The following is a 20,742-nucleotide window of genomic DNA, read 5'->3' on the forward strand; positions in this document are numbered from 1 at the left end:
CCTATTATAAGATTACAATAAAACTCATCTAAAATTATTAAACATATTTCTAGACATATTTACAAGATTTACATTTTCTTATTCTACTGGCAGATCATTTCGGTGCTTCCTAGAAATAAATTACAAAAATGACCAAAATAATCTTCCAGTAGAATATGAAAATGTAAAGGCTGAAACGAGTAAAAAAAAAAAAAAATGTCTACAAATACGAATAATAATCTTTTATTTGGTTTATTTTAATATTATAATAAGAACTACAAGATCAATTTGACTATATTCAACATATTTCCACTTGCTAAGATGTAATATTTCGAAATGTATATACCTCATGAGAAAAGAAAAAAAAAAAGGTAACAGGTTGATTAATATAATATCAGGAGAATGAGAATAAACCATTTTAATTTCTTCCAAGTGTCACTAAACTAGAGCTGAACCAGACAAAACCACTACCATATGCCAACTGGACAAATTCCAATGAATCATCCCTACTCAGTGTGAATGTTCTCTAAACTATGATTTAACAAGGCCAAGAAAATAGGTTCCTGAAGAAACCTGCTGTGTTAGTGCTTGCAACTTATTTAATTAGCCATTTTGCAAGATTGCTTACTTCATCAGACCCCGATAGCAATGTAAAAGCACTGCTCCGGACAGGTATAGCAATTTCTCTTGTTCCATTATGACTGCTGAAGAAGGCTGTTTTTATCCATACATCACGTCATGCGCATTCATTCATCTAGTCAGGGTCGCAGTGGATCTGGGAACACTGGACATGAGGTGAGAATACACCCTGGCTGCGGCATCAGTATATTACAGGGCACCATGCCCATACACATTCGCACACTCGGGGCAATTACTGCCCACACAAGCATGTTTTTGGGAGGAAACCAGAGAACCTGGAGAAGACTGACACAGACACGTGAAACTCTGTGCAGTAACATGAGCTCAGGCTCGAACAGGGAGTCTGGGGCAGTCAGGCAGCGACACTATGGGCCACCATGCAGTCCTGTATCACTCATTAACCTTTTAATCTCCAAGGAACCATTAGTGGCCAAAAGCTTCTGGACACCTGATCATCATCATATCCATATGTGCTTCTTCTCAAAACTGTTGCCACAAAGTTGAAGCACACAAATGTGCAGAATGACTTTGTATGCTGTAGCATGACAATTTCCCTTCACTGGAACTAAGAGGCCCAACCATGTACAATGTCCCTGTACACAAAGCCAGCTCCGTGAAGACATGATGTGTTTAAGGTTCGAGTGGAAGAACTTGAGTGTTCTGCACAGAGCTCTGACCTCAACCCCACTGAACACCTTTGGGATGAACTGGAACACCGACTGCACCCCAGACCTCCTCACCCAACATCAGTGTCTGATCTCACTAATGCTCTTGTAGCTGACTGATCCTCACAGCCACGCTCCAACATCTAGTGGAAAGACTTCGCAGAAGAGTGGAGGATATTATACCAGCAAAGCGGAACTAAATTTGGAACAGGATGTTCAACAAGCACTTATATGTGTGATGGTCAGGTGTCCACAAACTTTTGGCCATATAGTGTATGTCTAGACTATGTGGATACACAGAGGGCATGCAGAGCACAATGGATAGACAGAAATCTGTCTAAAAAAAGGTCTAAATCCAGCATAAAACATAAATTAAATAACAGTGTAAGTTCACTGCCACTGTAAGCTTAAAACGAGCCGTCAAAGTACTTTTCCCAGCCGCCAATTTGGACCGTATCAAATTTTTAAAAATGTACTTAAATCTTAATCTACTTAAAAAGCCTAGGCCTGTGGTCCGCTAAGTGGTAGAAAGCACACTGAGTGACACTTTACACTCCCTACAGTCGGCTGGATGCCACCACAGCGTCTGAACCTGCTATCAGATTCCACATTCCAAATTCTCAATGTTAATGCGTCAATTTTCCAACATCCTCGCAAAGCGCCAACTCAATCTACGGTATGTCGAGCAAGCTCCTGTAAGTTTAAGGTCTCCACACAGTTAGCCAAGACATTTACATTCACAGCATTTGGCAGACGCCTTTATGCAGAGCGACTTTGCTTTGGAATGCTTTATAATATCCGTGAAAAAAAGCATATCCTCAAACTAGTACACATAGATCAGAGAGGAGTTAGTACAATGAGACAGATATACAGAAAGAAGTCATGTTTTTTTTTTTTTATTAGTGCTTGGTCAAGTGTTTGGTAAAGAGGTGGGTCTTGAGTCTTTGTTTGAAGACAGATAAGTGACTAAGCTGTTCAGACAGCCAGGGGAAGTTCATTCCACCATCTACGTGCCAGGACAGAGAACAGCCTTGATGCACGTCATCCTTGTACCTTGAGGGATGGTGGGTCAGTTCAGGAATGTGGTGGAGAGCAGGGTTTGATGAGTGCCTTCAGGTAGATGGGGTCCATTTTTGGCTTTGCAGGCAAGAATCAGTGTTTTAAAGGAATCCAGTGAGTCCAGTACCTCCTTACTGTTTACTCAAGCAAACTAGGTAGCAACATCTATTCTGTCTCGATTATGTTATAGTCCATATTAGCACAGCACTTTCAATGATACTGATAGGAGAAGTTACCATCATTACTAATATTTCAGAACCCGTCAGCCAGACCCCAACTCTAACCCTAATGTCTCAAAAACCTAAGCATTAGAAGGCATCATAGGAATATCATGACATGCTTTGGTGGTAAAACATACACACAGATTTAAAACAACTTATAAAAACGGACTAACATCTGAGTGTTCAAATGGCAAATTGGATTCTGGCCAGTGCATGAAATGTCAAGAGAGATGAGGATTAAACTGATGAGACACATATAATGAACATAAAGCTTGTGGAAAAGTTGCTTTGTTAAAAGTTAGCAAACCAAGATATCTTTCAGCACCTCTGCTCACCTTTTTCCTCTACACATGAATCTTTAAGTAAACTGGACTAACACTTCACCTCTTATTTTCTGACTGTGTCTGACTGTTGAAAGTGATGGTTATTCTGTTCTTCATGAAGTCTTCTTGAAATCCTCTGCCAATAAATTGTTAACTAAAGTCCATCCCAGACTCTACAGACCAAAGACTGAAAGAAAAGGACCACTAAAAGCTTAATGTGGATGATTCTGGCCGTAAAATCCTGAACGCATGGTAAGCAAAATCCTTGGCAGAAAGACATATCTCAGTTGACAGAATAGAAAAATTTAGTCCCAAACCTGCGCTTCAGTTTACATTAACTCAAAAATAGCTCAGACGCATTACATCTGCCTTTGTGTGTGAATGACTGAATCACTTACAGGATGCTTGAATGCTGCTAAAGTGATCTTGAAAACTAGTACAGGGTTATTCTCTCTCTAACAAAAAAGTTTGCAAGTCAGAAAACTTTAAGGGATTTTTAAACAGGCTGCTTAATGGAAGCTGAATGCTTGTTACACGGCTCGAGCCCTCACGTGAATGAGCTGTTGTGACTGAGCTAATGCCAGCTTAATGTCTTCATCTGCATATAAATATGTATTAACAAAACCATGGCAAACAAACCGACATGATTGCGTGCACACAAAAAGAAAAAAAAACCTCAAGAACCGTATGTGGAATTTATGCAGATTCATGCTCGTTATTTCAGCTGTGTGGAATGAGACAATAAGAAGACTGGTATGAGATGAGAAAACAGAGGTGCTGAGTGAAATAAAATATTGTTGGGTATAAGAAGCAATCCTGTGGTTATAGTCTAACCCACTTTTGGCCATTTCAAGAGTCAAAGGCTCATTGCTCAATCAGGCTGCCTCTGCAATGAACAGCAGGACGCCAATTAGAGTAAGGAACACATGGTGAAAATGACAGGATGTGATACTCCACCCTCTCTCTATGCGCCTGTGCTGAGGATTATCGCACACCAATGCCTCTAAGGCATATTATTAGGGTCTATGAAATGCAAAATGCCCAAACAGAGACCCCCAGACGCTACTGATTAGGTCGTATGTTTGATGAGCTCCCGCTAGGAATACAGACTCGCACAAAAATCTCAACATTCAGAGTGCGTGGGTTAGTTTTGTGGAAGACAGAGATAGCCAGTTGGTCTGATGGACAAGCACTGACTACAAAACAGCGCTACTGATTGCTAAAGGTGGCGTCTTTTGCTATCTACATCTTTTCTCATTTCCCCCGCTGCCCCTGAGGGTCAACGCAGCCTTTTGTGATGAGAAACGCTGCTCGGCTTTCTCGAGCCAGCCGAAAACAACAGGGGAAATAAATGCGTGCTAAATGGCGAAGGTCTGGTGGAAAGTATAAACACGTGGCTCAAGGCAGGTGAAAATAGATTGTAGCGCGGTCAGGTTTGGTGACGTGGGTTCTGTCCAAGACGTGAAAGGCAGTAAAAAATAGACTGCCCGAGTGGGATCAGTATCACAGGAGGATACCCAAAAATAACTCAGACAGCCTTGATACGGGTGAACGTCAGAGAGACAGAGAGAGAGATCTAGGAAAGCATGCCAAAAAAAAAAAGGCCAATGGAACTTCTCACCCACATTACGTATGCATTTACGCTGAGCCTGGCCCTGCAAACTATCCAAACCGTGTTTACTATAAAGCATGAGAGTCTACACCAGCATTTTACTAATAATACCTCCATAATGTGGATGAAAACAGTTTCAGCACTGGACAGTGCCTCCAGAGTATTCAGCAAAAAAAAAAAAAAAAAAAAAAAAAAAAAAAATAGCCACAAGGAAAGATAAATGACGCATTTCAGCCTGGAACAAAGTGCCAAGTTCTCCTATATTATCCCAAACTTGTTTCACAGACATTAAATGTAACTATAAATAGATAAATTCCATGACATCATTCTTTAATAAATAAAAAATTGTAACTGTTGGCATTTTTTGTAGTATAAGATGAAACAAACACTTCAAGATGTGCTCTTATAAGAAAATAATCAACTTTGAGGTAGTAACAGTAACTCCTATTCATGTCAGGTTTCACCACACAACACCGTCATTGATTAGTTTCTTATAACAGCACAAACTGTAATATTATTATTATTATTATTATTATTATTATTATTATTGCCTTATAACTCATTTGATATACATTCAAATCCATCACTCTGAAAATGTGTATCATGAAAAAAGAAATACTTTTATTATTTGTTGTGCTTGGAAAGTTATAAATCCTTGAGTGTCAACATGAGAAATCTCATCCTTGTACCAGGCTTTCATCTAATTAAAGTGCAAACACACTGAGTTCAAACTATTTCCAAACTTGGTGCTGCTCTGCTGCAGTAACAGAAAACACGGTGATAGTAATCCATCTCAAGCTGAGACAAATCCATAAACTGCAGCCATTACAAGGACAATGAATCCTCGCAATGAGCTCAATAGGAAGCCTTGATGCACATCGATATCACAGAGAAAAAAATATGAGTCATGCAGCAACCTTTGCAGTAGAAGAAAGTTAACAATCAGAAAATCTACTGCACAAGGCTACCCACTTTCACAACCCAGTTAACCATAAAACACACAGTGACTTGGCCAGTAATGTCGTAGATAATAATGTGTGGATCACCTTTGCCCTCAGTGTCAACAACGGCTTGTGTGATGTTTCTTAAAGGACTGATGCTGTAAATTCCTTGAATGATGTGCACAATAAAAAAAACAGTATACGATATGGATGGAATTTGATAGGATTAGTATTATTTAACCCCAATGTCTTCAAATAGGCTTTGGTCCAAGTCTCTTATTTCATATTCGATACTAGAACATGAAGGCAAGTCAAATCACAGGTTTATATTAATGCATTCATTCTAATATTCTAATATATTTAATGCTAGTCAATAGGGGTGTAATGATACACTCCGGTCAACATTTGATTCGATTCACGATACTACATTCACGATTCCATTTATTTCGAACTGAATAAAATTTGAATGAAAAAAATTAGGACTGAAAAGACTCTCTTTTTTATTTCTATATAATAAACATTGTAAATCAATGTGCATGTTTGTCTGTTTACAACTAAATAAATTAAAAATTGCTACAAATAGACAAATAGTTAATTTAATTTCCCCTTGAATTTCCCCTGCGGGAGATCAAGAAAGGTTGATCTTATCTTAATAATATAAACATGCAAAAATGTACTACAGGTTCACAAAATTAAAAAAGAAAAAAAATATAAATTATCATAAAATTTTAGATTTAATAAACAAAGTGTCTGACCTGGGGACTTTGAAAATGAAACAATCAAATAAAACATAATGAGCTCCAAAGTCGGCTAAAATGTCCAATTTCTGTGGCCTCTTTCTCAGGCACCATAAATCACAAAGACACAGGGCTGGTGTTGCTTGAAAGTACTCATGAGCTCGTTGTAACCATTACAACATGGTCATGTAACCGTATAATGTATAATCAGCGATATCAGTCACCTCATAAGCGCAGATCTGACAGGCTCTTCACAAACGAACACGATCATGTGACCAGTGTGCTCTCTATATATTTGAACTCTATGGAATGGGCAATTTGGGATGTCTGGTGTTCAAACAGTGGAACTGCATTACGTGCATAATTAACAGACTGCTGATGTCTCACATTTCTATGATGCACATTGTCACATTTTTGCATCACGTATCATTACACCCCTCATAATTAATATGGTAAAGTTTTCTGTAAAGAGACATTTGTGTTGCATTTATAGAAGGAGTCTCCAGTGTCAGGGGTAAAGCTGCTCCTTTAAGTTTTCAGGACAGAGCGCTTTGCGTTTTCTTTCCTGTTTCTCCATAACAGGCTCCATTTTTTCTTATTAATTTCAAGAGAAAGTGAGGGAACTATTTACTATTTACATCTGCTATCACCTAAGTGAACTCATTTCACGGACGTTCCACAGCAGTAACCATAACTATAAAAGGATAAAAATAAATAAAAAATATAATCATTCGCAACTTTCCTGTGGTATAAGAGGAATAAAACACTTGGGGACATGCTGTTATTGGAAAATAGTCAACTTTGGGGGTAACTACACTTCACACAGGCTGAACTGCACCATATGGTGGTTGATTATTTTCCTATAACAGCACACCCCATCATGTTTTATTCCTTTGACTTTGATATGGAAACCTTGTGTAGTACAAGGCAATATTTACATACAGTATTGACGTGATGCTGATTTTTTATTTTTTTTTATAAATGTATATGTGGCATAGTATGTATAATGCTCCTACACATTTATGTTGGAAAAAAAAAAAAAAAAGTAGTCTATTCCAAGGAATCACATGTATATCAGACTCATATTTTTAAGTCATTTGCTCAAATGTCATCTAAGTGAACCCCCACTTGCTCATTAATTTCCCCTTATGTCTGACATTTCAGCACAGCGAATGATTGCCCTGTCTCTCGCGGTGAAGATCTTGGCCTTCATTTTATTACATTTCAATGTCAAGAGAATCCCTGTGCAACTTTTTGTTTTCAATGCCAGTAAAACCGATTTCTTGATATTGTCTCCACACTGTGATGCCAATTGTTTCTCACACACATCGACATCTCAGTATTTTACTTTATGAAGCTATAAGGAAGCAGCAGTTTCATATTTGTGCCTTTTTTTAAAAAAAAAATCAAACTCAGCTCTCAGCTAAAGGCTCACAGTTTGGCAAACCCCATCTTAGGATGTTGCACATACAAAACTGCTGCTTAGTGGTGCCATTTCAGAGTTTAATCACTTTGCCCTGCTTGAGTAATAACACAAAATGTAATGCTGAACATAAAAGCAGGTAGACATGCCATCTATTTCAATGTACAATTAATCAGCTGCAAATACAAAGTGAAAGCTTTCTCAAAAGCCGAGCCCGTACAGTACACTTGGCAGTGGCAGTAAGCTTTTTATATTTAAAACACACACACACACACAAAGACATCTTGCACTCTGCGAAACACTATGGTTCATTGATTACCTTATCATCTGAATGTGAAAAGCAAACGCTCATTGCTGTTTCTATGCTTTAGACAAAAAGAGCGAGAGTGTGGCGTGTTCAAATTACATAAACCACCTGGAAATGCCCGCATTCTAAGAGATAAATTTACAAAAACATGTGACAAGAACAGAGGCTAATGGATTTTCAGAGCTCATTCAGGACGCACTTTATGACCCGTCTGAACCGCAATAGAACTCGTCTGTTTCAGTCCATTTGAATTGTGTTTTCGACGTGACTGCCATCCAAAACTATTCAAATCAGTTAGTGGCTGGAGCTGTGATTTTTTTTTTTCCCTTTATAGGAAATGTGTTAATCAAAAACACGTCCTACACTGGATTAAAAGAAACAAGTTAATACACTGCGGCCCATCAGTAATTAAGCAATACGATATATAAAGAATAGAAAACAGGATGTGATGTAATCAACATTAACACCTGCAAGTTGATTATTTCCTGTAACAGCATGCCCAGAAGTGTTTGATTCTTCTTATACTGCAACAATTTTTCCTAAACTATTTTGTATTTATTAAAGAATGGCACATCATACTTTTTATCCGTTTATAGTTACATTTACTGTTGTGGAACCTCCATGAAATAGGATAGTTCAGGTTATCACTTACATTACAGCAGCTATAAATATCTCTTCAAGTTAATTAAACAACAAACAAAGAAATGCAGCTTATTACTGTGAAACTGCAAAGTTACAGCTTCACCTCTGGCTGTTATAAAGTGCTGACACTGAAGACTTCTTCCATAAATGCTAATCAATGTCTCCTTCACCATAGCAACAATTACACAATATTCTTTGTTAAATATCAACATGGTTTTAATCCATCTATTATCAGACTTATCATGTGTGTCTGCCATAAAAGTCCATGTGAAATAGCGATTACTATAGAAATGATAACGCATAAACTGAGCATGTTAATATAAACATATGATTTGAACTGTAGCTTGAACTACTGACTGAGCTGCTGTTATATAAACATATCACATCTTCTGACCAATCAGATTCAAGAACTCATAAGTGTTGTGACATGAGGAGGATTTGTTAACAAAGTACCTTCAAAACTGTACTTTAAAAAAAAATCAATTATGATGTTATTAAAGTTCCACAGAAATAAATGATCTTTTGAGCATAAATGAAACCGATATTAAGAGAGTGATCACAATCAAATTACTTGTTACTATTAGCAACAGTGGAGTTGGTCAGTGCTGTAAATGCACTGTCACCTTGGATACTCTCAAAAACTTGTATTGCAAAATGGTTTATCATGTTATTGACATAATCATTTAGCCAAGCCGCAATAAGACACAGGCAGGTTTTTTTGTTGCGGTGTTTCCATACTAAACCGTTTGATCTAAAATGAACCAATGACAAGAAATCATATATAAATGAATCATACAGAAATCATGACTTGTTTTATATGGTACATATACTCTTAGAAAAGAGATCATCAGTGGTTCTTAAATAATTTATTATTATTCAAATATTAATTATTTCCCCAGAGAGACGAACTGAAAACTCTTTAGTGTTCTAGGTGGGAATTTTTGTTACTACAAGCGTACACTCCTATTTCACAAGACCAAAAAATAAACAAGGAATGAGAAACAGATTGAAGTCTTCTACGCTTAAATGTCAGTGAGTTACAAACCACAAAAATAAACGGGCTGTGCAAAAAAAAAAATTGTTAACAAAGCAAGCAATAAATAAATTCAGTTAGGAGGCAAGTAATATTTCATCATGTGGTCAATTCCAGTCCTGGAGGGTCACAGTCACTTCTCTCCCACTTACCTCCCCAAAAGCATTTCAGAACTGGAAATGGTCAGCCTTTCTTCATTATCGAGGTTATCCAAGCATCTTGAACGAGGTTAAAAAAATAAAATAAAAGGATAATCAAGGCAAAAGGCTGGGAGACACGAAACCGATCCAAATCCGCAGTGATACTAATGGAATGAGGATGAGGATTAAGGACACGGTACATAGTTTCAGATACACAGGGCGCCCCCACAATGTAATAAATATTTTAAACAAGGCTTGGAGAAGGGACTCAGCTGCGAGGCAACCTGATATGAGCTTTTAAAGGCTGACATGCATTACAGAATGGTTAATGCGCAATCTTCTCACTCGACAGTTTACGTACGCATACTCCGAGGTAATGGAGGTCAAACATACATCTGAGGAAAAAGCTCAGCCTCTCAATCACATACTATACCCTTCACTGAACTGTCTGTAATAGAAATGCAAATTACAGAAATGTCTATCTCATTTTTATAATGAAAGAAATAAAATCAGGTTTACAGTCATGTGTTTTCTGAAGCTTCTTTTAAAAGAGTCAGTTATTTATTACACTCGTTTGTCTCACTCCATTTGAATGATGGCAAAATAAGTTAAACCTAGTCAAAATAAGTTACAGCCTGGTGCTGTGACAATTTTTTTTAAAATGCAGAATCCTAGACTGCATTACAAGCGCTAGCTAGTCAAAGTATAAATGACATGATCTTCAAATCAATTCAGTTTTATTTATATAGTGCTTTTAACAATGGACATTGTCACAATGCAGCTTTACAGAAATATATAAATTCAGGATATAAGTTTTAAAGTTATAAATTTATAAATTTATCCCTAATGAGCAAGCCAGAGGCAATGGTGGCAAGGAAAAACTCCCTGAGACGATATGAGGAGGAAACTTTGAGAGGAACCTGACTCAAAAGAGAACTCGTCCTCATCGGGGTGACACTGCGATTATAAGTAATTGTGTACAACATTGTGTACGACATTGTGTACGACATTGTCAAAAAGTGCAATAGTGTAAACAGGAAATTCATTATAGTTTTCAGAACAGTTTATCAGCTGTTCACTGATGAAGACTTGAGTGCAAATCTGTTTGTGGCAATTCCTGTCCTAAGCCATCATAGCAAAACTGTTCATATCAACTGCAGTCCAAAGCCATCTTCATGGTTTTTAAGTGGTACCATCCACAGCAATCTGTAAGTAAATATTTTGTTTTCATTGTATTGGAATCCCTTCACGGGTAATGGCCGATAGCCACTGATCATCAAGAACAACACAATAGGTAAGAGCTGTTGTTTTCACTCACTTAGCATTAGACATTTTTTTCTTGCCTAACCTGCATTATTGCTGCTGTGTGCTGCTAGTAATGAAATCGTCCTGCTGAGTTTAAGATGTGTAAGATGTTTTATCAGGTTACTTGTATTGTAGGAACATACAGAGAGAACAGTTTACAGTTGCTCTGCTTTGATTGCAATCATTAATCGTGAAATAAGTCCATTGATGTCATTTTATGTGCTCATTTCATTAGTGTGACATTGTATTATGGTATCATCTGGTATTGGATGTTGGTATCAGAGCATTTTTTACGAGTATGAGTAAACGAGCATGGTATAAGTCGGATACCCAATACCAGTAACAGCACTTATGCATCCCAAATACACACTAATAACAGAAATAGAGTGCAAGAAGCAGGTCTGCTTCAGGTTAATTGTATCGTGAAGAGGAACACATCCAAATATACTTCTATGTGCATAGACACTCAGTGGGAGAAAACTGAGAGTGTTTCTGAAGAAAAAGTGCTCTCAGAAGAGCTGAGGCTTCAGGTGTTTCTTGAAGATTGTGAGAGAATCAACAGAGTAAATGAAGCTAGAAAATTCATTCCACCATCAGTAAGACTGAAGTGTAAATAGACTTTGTGGTGGTGGTAGTGGTACCACCAGGGTGGCCTACAAACTGTAGCATTCAGATTGAAACGTGAATCATAATGAGTGAGTCCATGTCAGTAGTCAAACAAAACCCCATTAGCTACTCTACAGCATGAACTGAATGAACCAAATGAGCTACAAGGGTTTAGTACAGTGAGATACAAAGTGGCATAACATGCTCATTTTGCTTCTTTTCCCTATTCAACATTAAGCACATTGTATATCCCAACCGTGACAGATTACTCTACAGTAAAAGAAATCTACTTCATTAAAAGTAGATCAAAAGATCAGCATGAAAGCAGTGTAAGACAGAGAATAAAGCCTCCCGCTGTGCTTACAAAGATGCGGGGAAGCGTACAACTCCTGGAAGAAGATTGCAAAGACTGCCAGTTTCATTGCCCTCAAAGTGTGTTGAGTATGGAGATCAGGGCTGATGGTGGACTGTATCAGATATGGGTATAGTACGGGTACCAATATTAACCTGAAAACAATCAGATTTGGCATACAGGTACGAGCCACTGAAATATTTTATGTCACAATTGGCGGGAAACATTTACATTTACACCATTTAGCAGACGCCATCATCTAGAGCAACTTAATTTATAGTCTCCATCAAAAATATATCCTCATGCTAGTTAGAAAAAAAAAAAGAAAAAAAAAAGGTCAGGATCTGACCATCAAGCTAAAACCCTGTTAGAGAGAACTTGTACAACCACGAAAGCAAAGTATGAGTCAGTTTTTTTTTTTCCCTGGATTTAGTGCTTGGTAAAGAGGTAGGTCATCAGTCTTTGAATACAGACAGTGACTCAGCTATTCAGACAGCCAGGGGAAGTTCATTCCACCACCTGGGTGCCAGGACAAAGTCTAGAGTATTGATGAATGTCGTCCTGGTACCTTGAGGGATGGTGGGTCCAGTCGAGCTATCGAAGGGAGCGTGGTGCAGTGTGAGATTTGATCAGTCCCTTCAGGCAGGTGGGGGTTCACTAGTGAGGGTCCACGCGTCAGTGTTTATAAATCCAATGCATGCTCGTACAGGTAAACTAGTGGAGGGAATGCAGCAATGGAATTATTGAAGGCTTGAAAAGATTGAAAGCAAGCCGTGCAGCTGCATTCTGGATCAGTTGCAGGGGTTTGATGGCGCACAGGGGAAGACCTGCCAGGAGACAGCTGCAGTCAGCCAACCTCTAAGGGACACAACAAGCATCTGAGTAGCCACCATGGATAGAAATGGTTAGATTTTCCTAAGGTTGCAAAGCAAACCCTGAATGACAGAGTCAGTTAGGAATATAATGAAAGAAGGAAAGCGGGTCATCCATAAATACACTAAAGTTGCATACATTGTCAGATGGTATGATCCTTGAGTTCTCCAGAAAAATCACAAGATCCTGACATAGAAATGCAGCTCAAAAGACATACACAGCTCTGTCTTGCTGTAATTTCAAGAGTCAGGTAGTGAGCTGCCATCTATGATGACACAACTCAGCATGTGTTGCAGATCTGAGCTGAATCATGAGTGTCTGAGAGAGGAAAGACCAGGATATTACTAGTGATGTGCATGGGTAGTTGAGTACTAGTGCCATTCAAGGCCGACATCACTATTTCAATATCCATCTGATGTCCAAAGAATTAAAAAAAGAGAAAGACCACATCTGGCAACATTGTGATGCAGACAGCAGCACTGTAATGGTGTACAAGGTAAAGTGCGCATCGGGAGTGAAAAAAAGGCTCAGGAACGAATAATAAAATGACCAGAAGGGACAACCCTAACTCTTATCTCTCAGTGGGTATAGAGTGAGAACAGAAGAAGCCCTAGTACTGAGCCTTCTGCGACACCAGTAGAGAGTCTGCTTTGAGTAGATATAGATGACATCTGATACGACCTTCCCTCCAGGTAGGAAGCAAATCACTGCCACTAATTCCAAGGCTTGTGAGGATGGACAGGGGAGTCTTGTGATTGATCCTGTCGAACGCTGTCAAATGGTCAAGAAGTATCACAACTGAGGATAGTTTGGTTGATCTAGCAGCATGAAGCTTCTCATTAACATCTTTCAGTCACAATTTACAAAAAAAAGGTTTTTTTTTAATCCTTAGAATGTAGCAAACTCTTGGGCCATGTCCCAAACGTCAGTACCTACTACATTACTAAACAGTATGTTAGTACATCTGCACACACTATACAACTTAGTGTGCAGTATGGGGTCTGGGACACGTCCTTGAATTGTCTCTGAATGTGTGGCCTCGCAGCCTGCTGAAGGAAACAATGCAGCACAACCAACGTCTTAAAATGTTCTTGCAATTCTAAAATCTTATGTTCATCAGCTTTAAAAACAGAAGCTTGCAGACAGTCACTTGGGTAGTTTTAGGGATGTAAATATGAAAGATCAGACAATACTTAAAGCTATGATGTTAGTATTGTATTGAAAAATGGAAATAAATGGAATTGCTACATCCCTAGCGCCTTCTTTTTGTTTAACAATATACACTCTTTCAACCTATTGTCCCACACACACACACACACACACACACACACACCCCACATACAAACCCCACTTGGTTTAATAGGCAGCCCGCAAAAAGATGTCTGATGTCTAAACAACAATGTAAGTCTCAGGCTTGTTTCAGCCAGTTCCTTTCAGGTGGTTATCTGCTAAAGACTGAATCAGCCCTAACACTAGAGATTTCATTCAAAAACATAACAATACTGGGGCAATGATAAAATGACCAAACTTCATATCAGAGATCAGAGCTGCCAAATTTAACCAGAGGCTATTGACAGTGCAGCACTCTCGAAATATAAGCAGAATCACATTGACTGCTCCAGGATTATAAAAGAGTGTGCTCCAGCAGTCTGAAATCATTCTAATAGAACGGCAGGGAAACAACTCACTCCTGCAGCTCTGCTGAGTAGTCTGCTTCCCCTCATTTCACACTTCCACACACACACACACCCCTACTAACCTCACCCAGCAAATGAATGTGTCACTCTGGAAGGAGGACTCAGCTGATATTAGTTCCGTCACACCAATTATGTATTACCCTACTTCAGGTCCATTTTAATCACACTGTCACTGGGCCACTTTAGCTCTTCTAATATCATACTGGATTAATAAAATGTGTCTGCGTCAAAGAACCACCTTAGGCCTTGAGGCAACTTTACAACTTTTGTGCGTGTAGTGGGAAGAACAATTACTGAGGGGGGGGTCTCCTACCAATTACTGGGGGGGGGAATCGGTGGAAAATGATTGGTACATTACAGGACACCATACATTCAAACCTAGGGGCAATTTAGAGTTTCCATTTAACGGCATCATTTTGGGAAGGAGGGAGAAAACCAGAGAACCCAGATTAAACCCATGCAGACCATAACTCGAGCACAGGATCGATCCAGGGATCTTGTGGCTGTATCCCCACATGTGAACATAATTGAACTTTTAAACATGTCAGGGGATGTGATATCCTGCATTAACACCACATTTATTATACCAAGCATAGATGATTGTTCTAGAAACATGGCTGTTGAGCAGTGCTGGTTGAAAGCAGCTGAGGGGGCCGGAGACTGTATGTTAATGAAGTAGGGAAATATCATGCCTAGACTGTACAAAAAACCTTTGGCCTGTCTTAAGTAGCCTAGAATATGTAAACATAAAAAATAATCCCCTTCTTTGTCAGTTCTCAACACCTGTGCTATTGCGTTTAAACAATATCTTTAATAAAGAGTGTGAGGGCAGCTGACCTGAGCACACAGAACAGTAATGAAAAAAAAAAAAAAATAAGCACCCCCATTTGTGCGTCACGCCATCTTTTGCCACCGTAGTGTCCTACATAAGAACCATTTGTGCAAAAAGACCAATGCAGACCATTTCTTTCTTATAAGTTCTTCAACGGTTCTTTAAGGATTCTGCTTGGAAAACATTTTGTTGTTAATCAAATAACCCAACAAATGCATTGAATAAAACAAAATGAATAAAACAGAACACAAATGCATTTTCTCTGGTTTCTAAGAAGACATGTGGAGATATACAACACTCACCCACCAACAAACAAAAAGCGCAACCTCAATGTAAACCAGGCTTTAATCAGACTCCATATAAACAGCTGCTCATCAGTCTGGAGAATCAGTCTGGAGAATCAGTTTGGAGAATACTGACAGCCATGTCCTGAAAGCAGCGAGTGTGAATGTTTCTCATGTGTTGCTAGGATGCTAAACTTTTCCATAAGAACCAGCAGTGTGGACATGACGTCTGTGCAAATGACACTCGTGCTCTTTACGTCACTCGCCATCCTCTGCTCTCTGAAAATAGTTAGGATGCATGGGAGTGTAAAATCTAACGGGAAAGCCGATCACAAAGACGATGCAGCGAGCCATGAAGCAAGAAAAAAAATTACTACCATGAATGAGGAGGTCGAAATTCCACCTCACGCACAAATGCGTTTCAGACAAACCTGTCAAACTCAGCGCACACCCAGCATGAAAATTCCTGCCTACATTTAGCAGCATGAGTCCTGGATCTAGCGTTCAGACTACAGGTATGCAGTTGGTGATTTGTGCTGGGAGTTTCTGAACAACCTCTGGTACACTCACAGCAGGAGTGAATATGAATGCTAAAGGGCCTGAGTGACAGCAATACATTTCACTTCCTCCATAAAACCACTCTGTTTAAACTCCCAAATTGACAAGGCTTCAATATCATTCAATACATATACATTTTTACCACATCACAGATTCCTACAGTTACCTCAATGTTTTTTATATTGAAGGGAATTATTTATTCGCAATGTTTTCTCCAATCTCCAAAGCACAAATCTATAGTCAAGTTTGGTGTTGTCCAGTAAGTAATTGCTCCACTTACTAATTAGTTGGCAGCTATAAATAGACTGGTAGTGAAATATCTACAGAGGGAAAAACAGCTGGCGTTATTTTAATTCATTTACAAAGAATATATGCTGCAACTGTTTACTCACAGTGAAGTATCAGTACTGATTCCGAACATCCTCTCTTTAGCGAATATCAGCCGCTGCCATCGGGAAAGAGACTGAGAATGCCAATGTGTAAAACTAACAGACTGAAGCTTTCATTTGTTCCTGCCTCGATAAAACTGCTGAATTTTACCAAGAACAACGCACCTATAGCATATTAGCACTTTACTGTGTTTTGTATTTTACATATCTTGCATTTTATATTTATATACTGTTGTATTTTAATGTATGCTCTTAATTGTTTTATTTAATTTGTTTTATTTATTATTATTGTATGTTCAGAGCAACACTGTAGCACTTTGCCCAAGACAAATTTCCTTTCGGGGACAAATAAAGTTTATCCTTTATCCTTTACTGTGTAAAGGACGTGGTGCAGGCTGGTGTATGCTCCGTGTTTTAATAGGGATAAGCTGAAATTTGTTAGTCTCAGCTGGCATGTTTTTTGGGAGGTGGAAGGAAACCAGGGAACCACAAGGAAACCAACATGAACACAAGGAGAACATGTGAAACTCTGCAGACAGTAACCCAAGCACAGGATCATAAATTTACATGTATTTATGCAAATGAGACTTTGTCTAATTGAGTTTGCATATATTTGCATACATTATAAAACTAGAATCAGATATCCAGGATTGGTATCAGGCTGATGCCAAAAAAAAACCAAACAAACAAACAAACAAAAAAAAAAACAATGAAACGGACATCGGAGGGGAAACAAAAAAATTAATCTGATCCAATCCTGTAACAAATGGAAAAGATTGGAGTTGAATTTGGAAAAGATTTTTTTGGAACCGGTTATGTTTACATATAAAGAGACTTGATTGTATTGTATCCGGTTAGGATTGATTTTCATTATATTTACACTTTACACTTTATTATATTTCCAGTGCAAGTGATTTTTGTAAGAAAGCTGAGGTTTTGTCAAAGTCATGTTTTTAGCAAAGTATTTTTTTGGCATTTTTTATGTGCTTCTTTTTTAAAAAAAATAATTTTAAAGCTTAGTAGTTAAAAAAATCAGCTGAGTATCGATATCGGCTGCTACTCAAGGTTTCAGTATTGGTATCATATCTAAATAAAACCAAAAATATTGTCTGTTGATGTTGTTAGAATTAAAATATTTATTTCACTGTGCTTGCAAGAGTTTATCAAAATATCATTTCTTCTTTGTTTAATTAATAAATAACATTCACTGTTATAAATAAACTATTTTATGCCATTTTTATTACAAAATCCAACATGAATCCAACAATAATTAACATTTTGGGAAATTCCTCTGTAATGCCCTTCTAAATAGGGATACAGATAAATGTGTGCAATTTCATGAAATGAAGATATTTGGTTTAAAAATACAGTGGTTTGATGTGCTTCCATTCTAGTTAATGTAGTTTATAAGGTTTATAATAGAAACGGACATGCATATCTTAACCACACATACACTCACATATACACTCACATATACACTATATGGCCAAAAGTTTGTGGACACCTGACCATCACAGCTGTGTTTGCTGAACATCCCATTCCAGATTTAGTCCCCTTTGCTGTTATAATAAGCTCCACTCTTCTGCGAAGTCTTTCCACTAGATGTTGGAGCGTGGCTGTGGGATTTGTGTTCATTCAGCTACAAGAGCGTTAGTGAGATCAGGCACTGATGTTGGGTGAGGAGGTCTGGGGTGCAGTCAGTGTTCCAGTTCATCCCAAAGGTGTTCAGTGGGGTTGAGGTCAGGGCTCTGTGCAGGACACTCGAGTTCTTCCACTCCAACTTTAAACACACCATGTCTTCATGGAGCTCGCTTTGTGCACAAGGGCATTTTTGGAACAGGTTTGAGCCTCTTTGTTCCAGTGAAGGGAAATTGTAATGCTACAACATACAAAGACATTCCAACATTTCCAACTTTGTGCCAACAGTTTGGGGAAGAACCACATATGGGTGCGATGGTCAGGTGTCTACAAACCTGGCTATATGATGTATATCAGGAAACAAGCTTTTCAGTGATGTATGACAGGACATGCCAAGTGGCCGGAGCTTAAGGCTCTTTTAATGCTGCTGAGTTTCAGATCATGTGGTCTCGAGATTTGTCCACCTCCCACAGTTCATTGTTCTTCATTTTAAACTCCCTTCTTGGCAATATTTATGTAATAAATGCAAGTTATTCTATCTGTAACGATTTCCTTCATGTCTATTTCCAGACTACTTTTTTTTAAATCACTGCTTCTTTTTGTCTTCTTAAAAGAAATGACTGGACAGTATTTTGTGAAGAAGTAAAAAGTTAGTTTGTAGTGTCATGACCAACCAAGGGCTTCTGTTTTCTGTATATTATAATATATTTTCTATTCTAAATTTCTAAACTCCACTCAGCTCAGAAAATCTCAATGCAACAGGTTGATATGCAAATAACCCTGACGATGTAATGAATATGCAAATTAACCCGTGACGTCACCTTGCGACTTTCAGCGACTTTTTGAGCGTTCATTAGCTACTTTCTCCTGAAAAATAAAAACACCTCTGTAGTGTTTCTGCTCAGCCATGTCCTGCACAACCTCAGTCTGTTTGCTGCTCTTCAGTTATTCTTTTTTCTGTGAGATTAGTGCACTTTTTTCATTTTGCGGAAGTGTCATTAAAACGTGAACGGCATAAACATGCAGTTTAAATGGTGGGCGTGGCTTGAGAGGAAGAACATGTAACTGACTGTCCCATTGACTAGCATGAGGAGATAACCATAACGAGTTAGACAGAGAAATATATAATAACAGAATAAAACTTTCGTTTAGAAAACCAGGTAACCACACATTCAACCACATTCTCGGTTAATTCTGTTAGCCTCCGTCTGCAAGGGAAGTCAAGCTGCTCGACAAAACAGCTGCACGGAGCTGCACGAGCCACGCTAGATAATAATAAAACCCGTCACTAAGCAACGATGCCTCAACTTCACGTGCCTTTTCGTTATTAGCCAGCATGCTAACCGACTGACACCCACAGTCGCTAAAGGGATTCAATACGTAGTTAAAAAAAAACCTTATAAACTGTCCTCTTTTCGCTAATATCCCTGTTGTTCTTATTAATATATCCAACAACACAGTGCGCTACTCACGGCGTAACTTTTCCACCGGCGAAAAGGCAGCGCGCGACCGCTCGCTCGGACACTTCAACTTCCGCTTGGTTACTAGGCAAGCTGCTCTGAACAGCAACGGCGCTGTCAGAGCCCATGTAAACACTAAAGGCATCATGGGAATGTGGCGCGCGGTGCACGCCCTATCACAAAATGGCCTCCTACATGAGTGCACTATATATCATGTAAAATCATGGACGCTGCACCCTACCTAGTGCACTATGTTTATAATATAGAGCTAATTGGGATTCAGCGTGTTGTGTTCCCGCAGCAACACAGCGTGTAGCACCATCTACAGGCAGAAAAACTATCAAAAAAAAAGAATTAGGAGTGTAGTGGGTCATTTATCTAAAACGTTTAATATTTTAATTCACGTCTAACTATTTCACCTCAGCGTGGTTTTAATTAAATCAACCGGTGTTGAAATATTATAAGACTTTTAGTGGTTGCAGTTAATAAAATAGTGCCAGTCATGATCCATGAGCCAGTCATGATTAATAGATAGATATAGATAGATATACTTTATTGATCCCATAATCAGCTAATGAATAATTAAATCAAGATTTCACATCACCACAAACAGCATGTACAGAAAACATGCTGTACATGAAGGCTTATGAAACATGGTACACTGGGAATAAGGAGTGAGAGAGCTCTACCTGTTTCATGGGTATCAACGGCGTGGGAACAGACATGTTATTTCTCTATTATGATACAGAATCCATCCATCCATCCATCCATTCTCTGTACCGCTTATCCTACACAGGGTCATGGGGGGCTGCAGCCTATCCCAGGGGACTTGGGGCACAAGACAGGGTGCTAACCCATTGCAGGACAAAGTCGCAAACACCCGTTCACAAATTACAGACAATTTGGACCAGCCAATCAGCCTACAACACATGTCTTTGGACTGGAGGAGGAAACCAGAGTACCTGGAGGAAACCCCCCGAAGCAGAGAACATGCAAACTCCACACACACACACACACAGAGAGAGAG

The 20,742-nt window shown here is 38.7% G+C and overlaps 1 protein-coding gene across 3 annotated transcripts in view; it reads right to left on the reverse strand.

Moving 5' to 3' along the window:
- enox2 (ecto-NOX disulfide-thiol exchanger 2) overlaps positions 1-19,843 on the reverse strand; it is a 235,967-nt gene extending 216,124 nt beyond the window's left edge. For all 3 annotated transcript variants that reach the window (XR_008302279.1, XR_008302278.1, XM_026918721.3), the window contains exon 1: positions 19,728-19,843. Coding sequence is in view for 1 of the 3 variants with exons in the window: in XM_026918721.3 (XP_026774522.2) it covers positions 19,728-19,843 (116 nt within the window). In the remaining 2 variants the exon portion in view is untranslated. The remainder of the gene's footprint in view (positions 1-19,727) is intronic.
- Between the last annotated feature and the right edge of the window lie 899 nt (positions 19,844-20,742).

This window comes from Pangasianodon hypophthalmus, chromosome 9, assembly GCF_027358585.1.
Source record: "Pangasianodon hypophthalmus isolate fPanHyp1 chromosome 9, fPanHyp1.pri, whole genome shotgun sequence".
NCBI classification, from domain to species: domain Eukaryota; kingdom Metazoa; phylum Chordata; class Actinopteri; order Siluriformes; family Pangasiidae; genus Pangasianodon; species Pangasianodon hypophthalmus.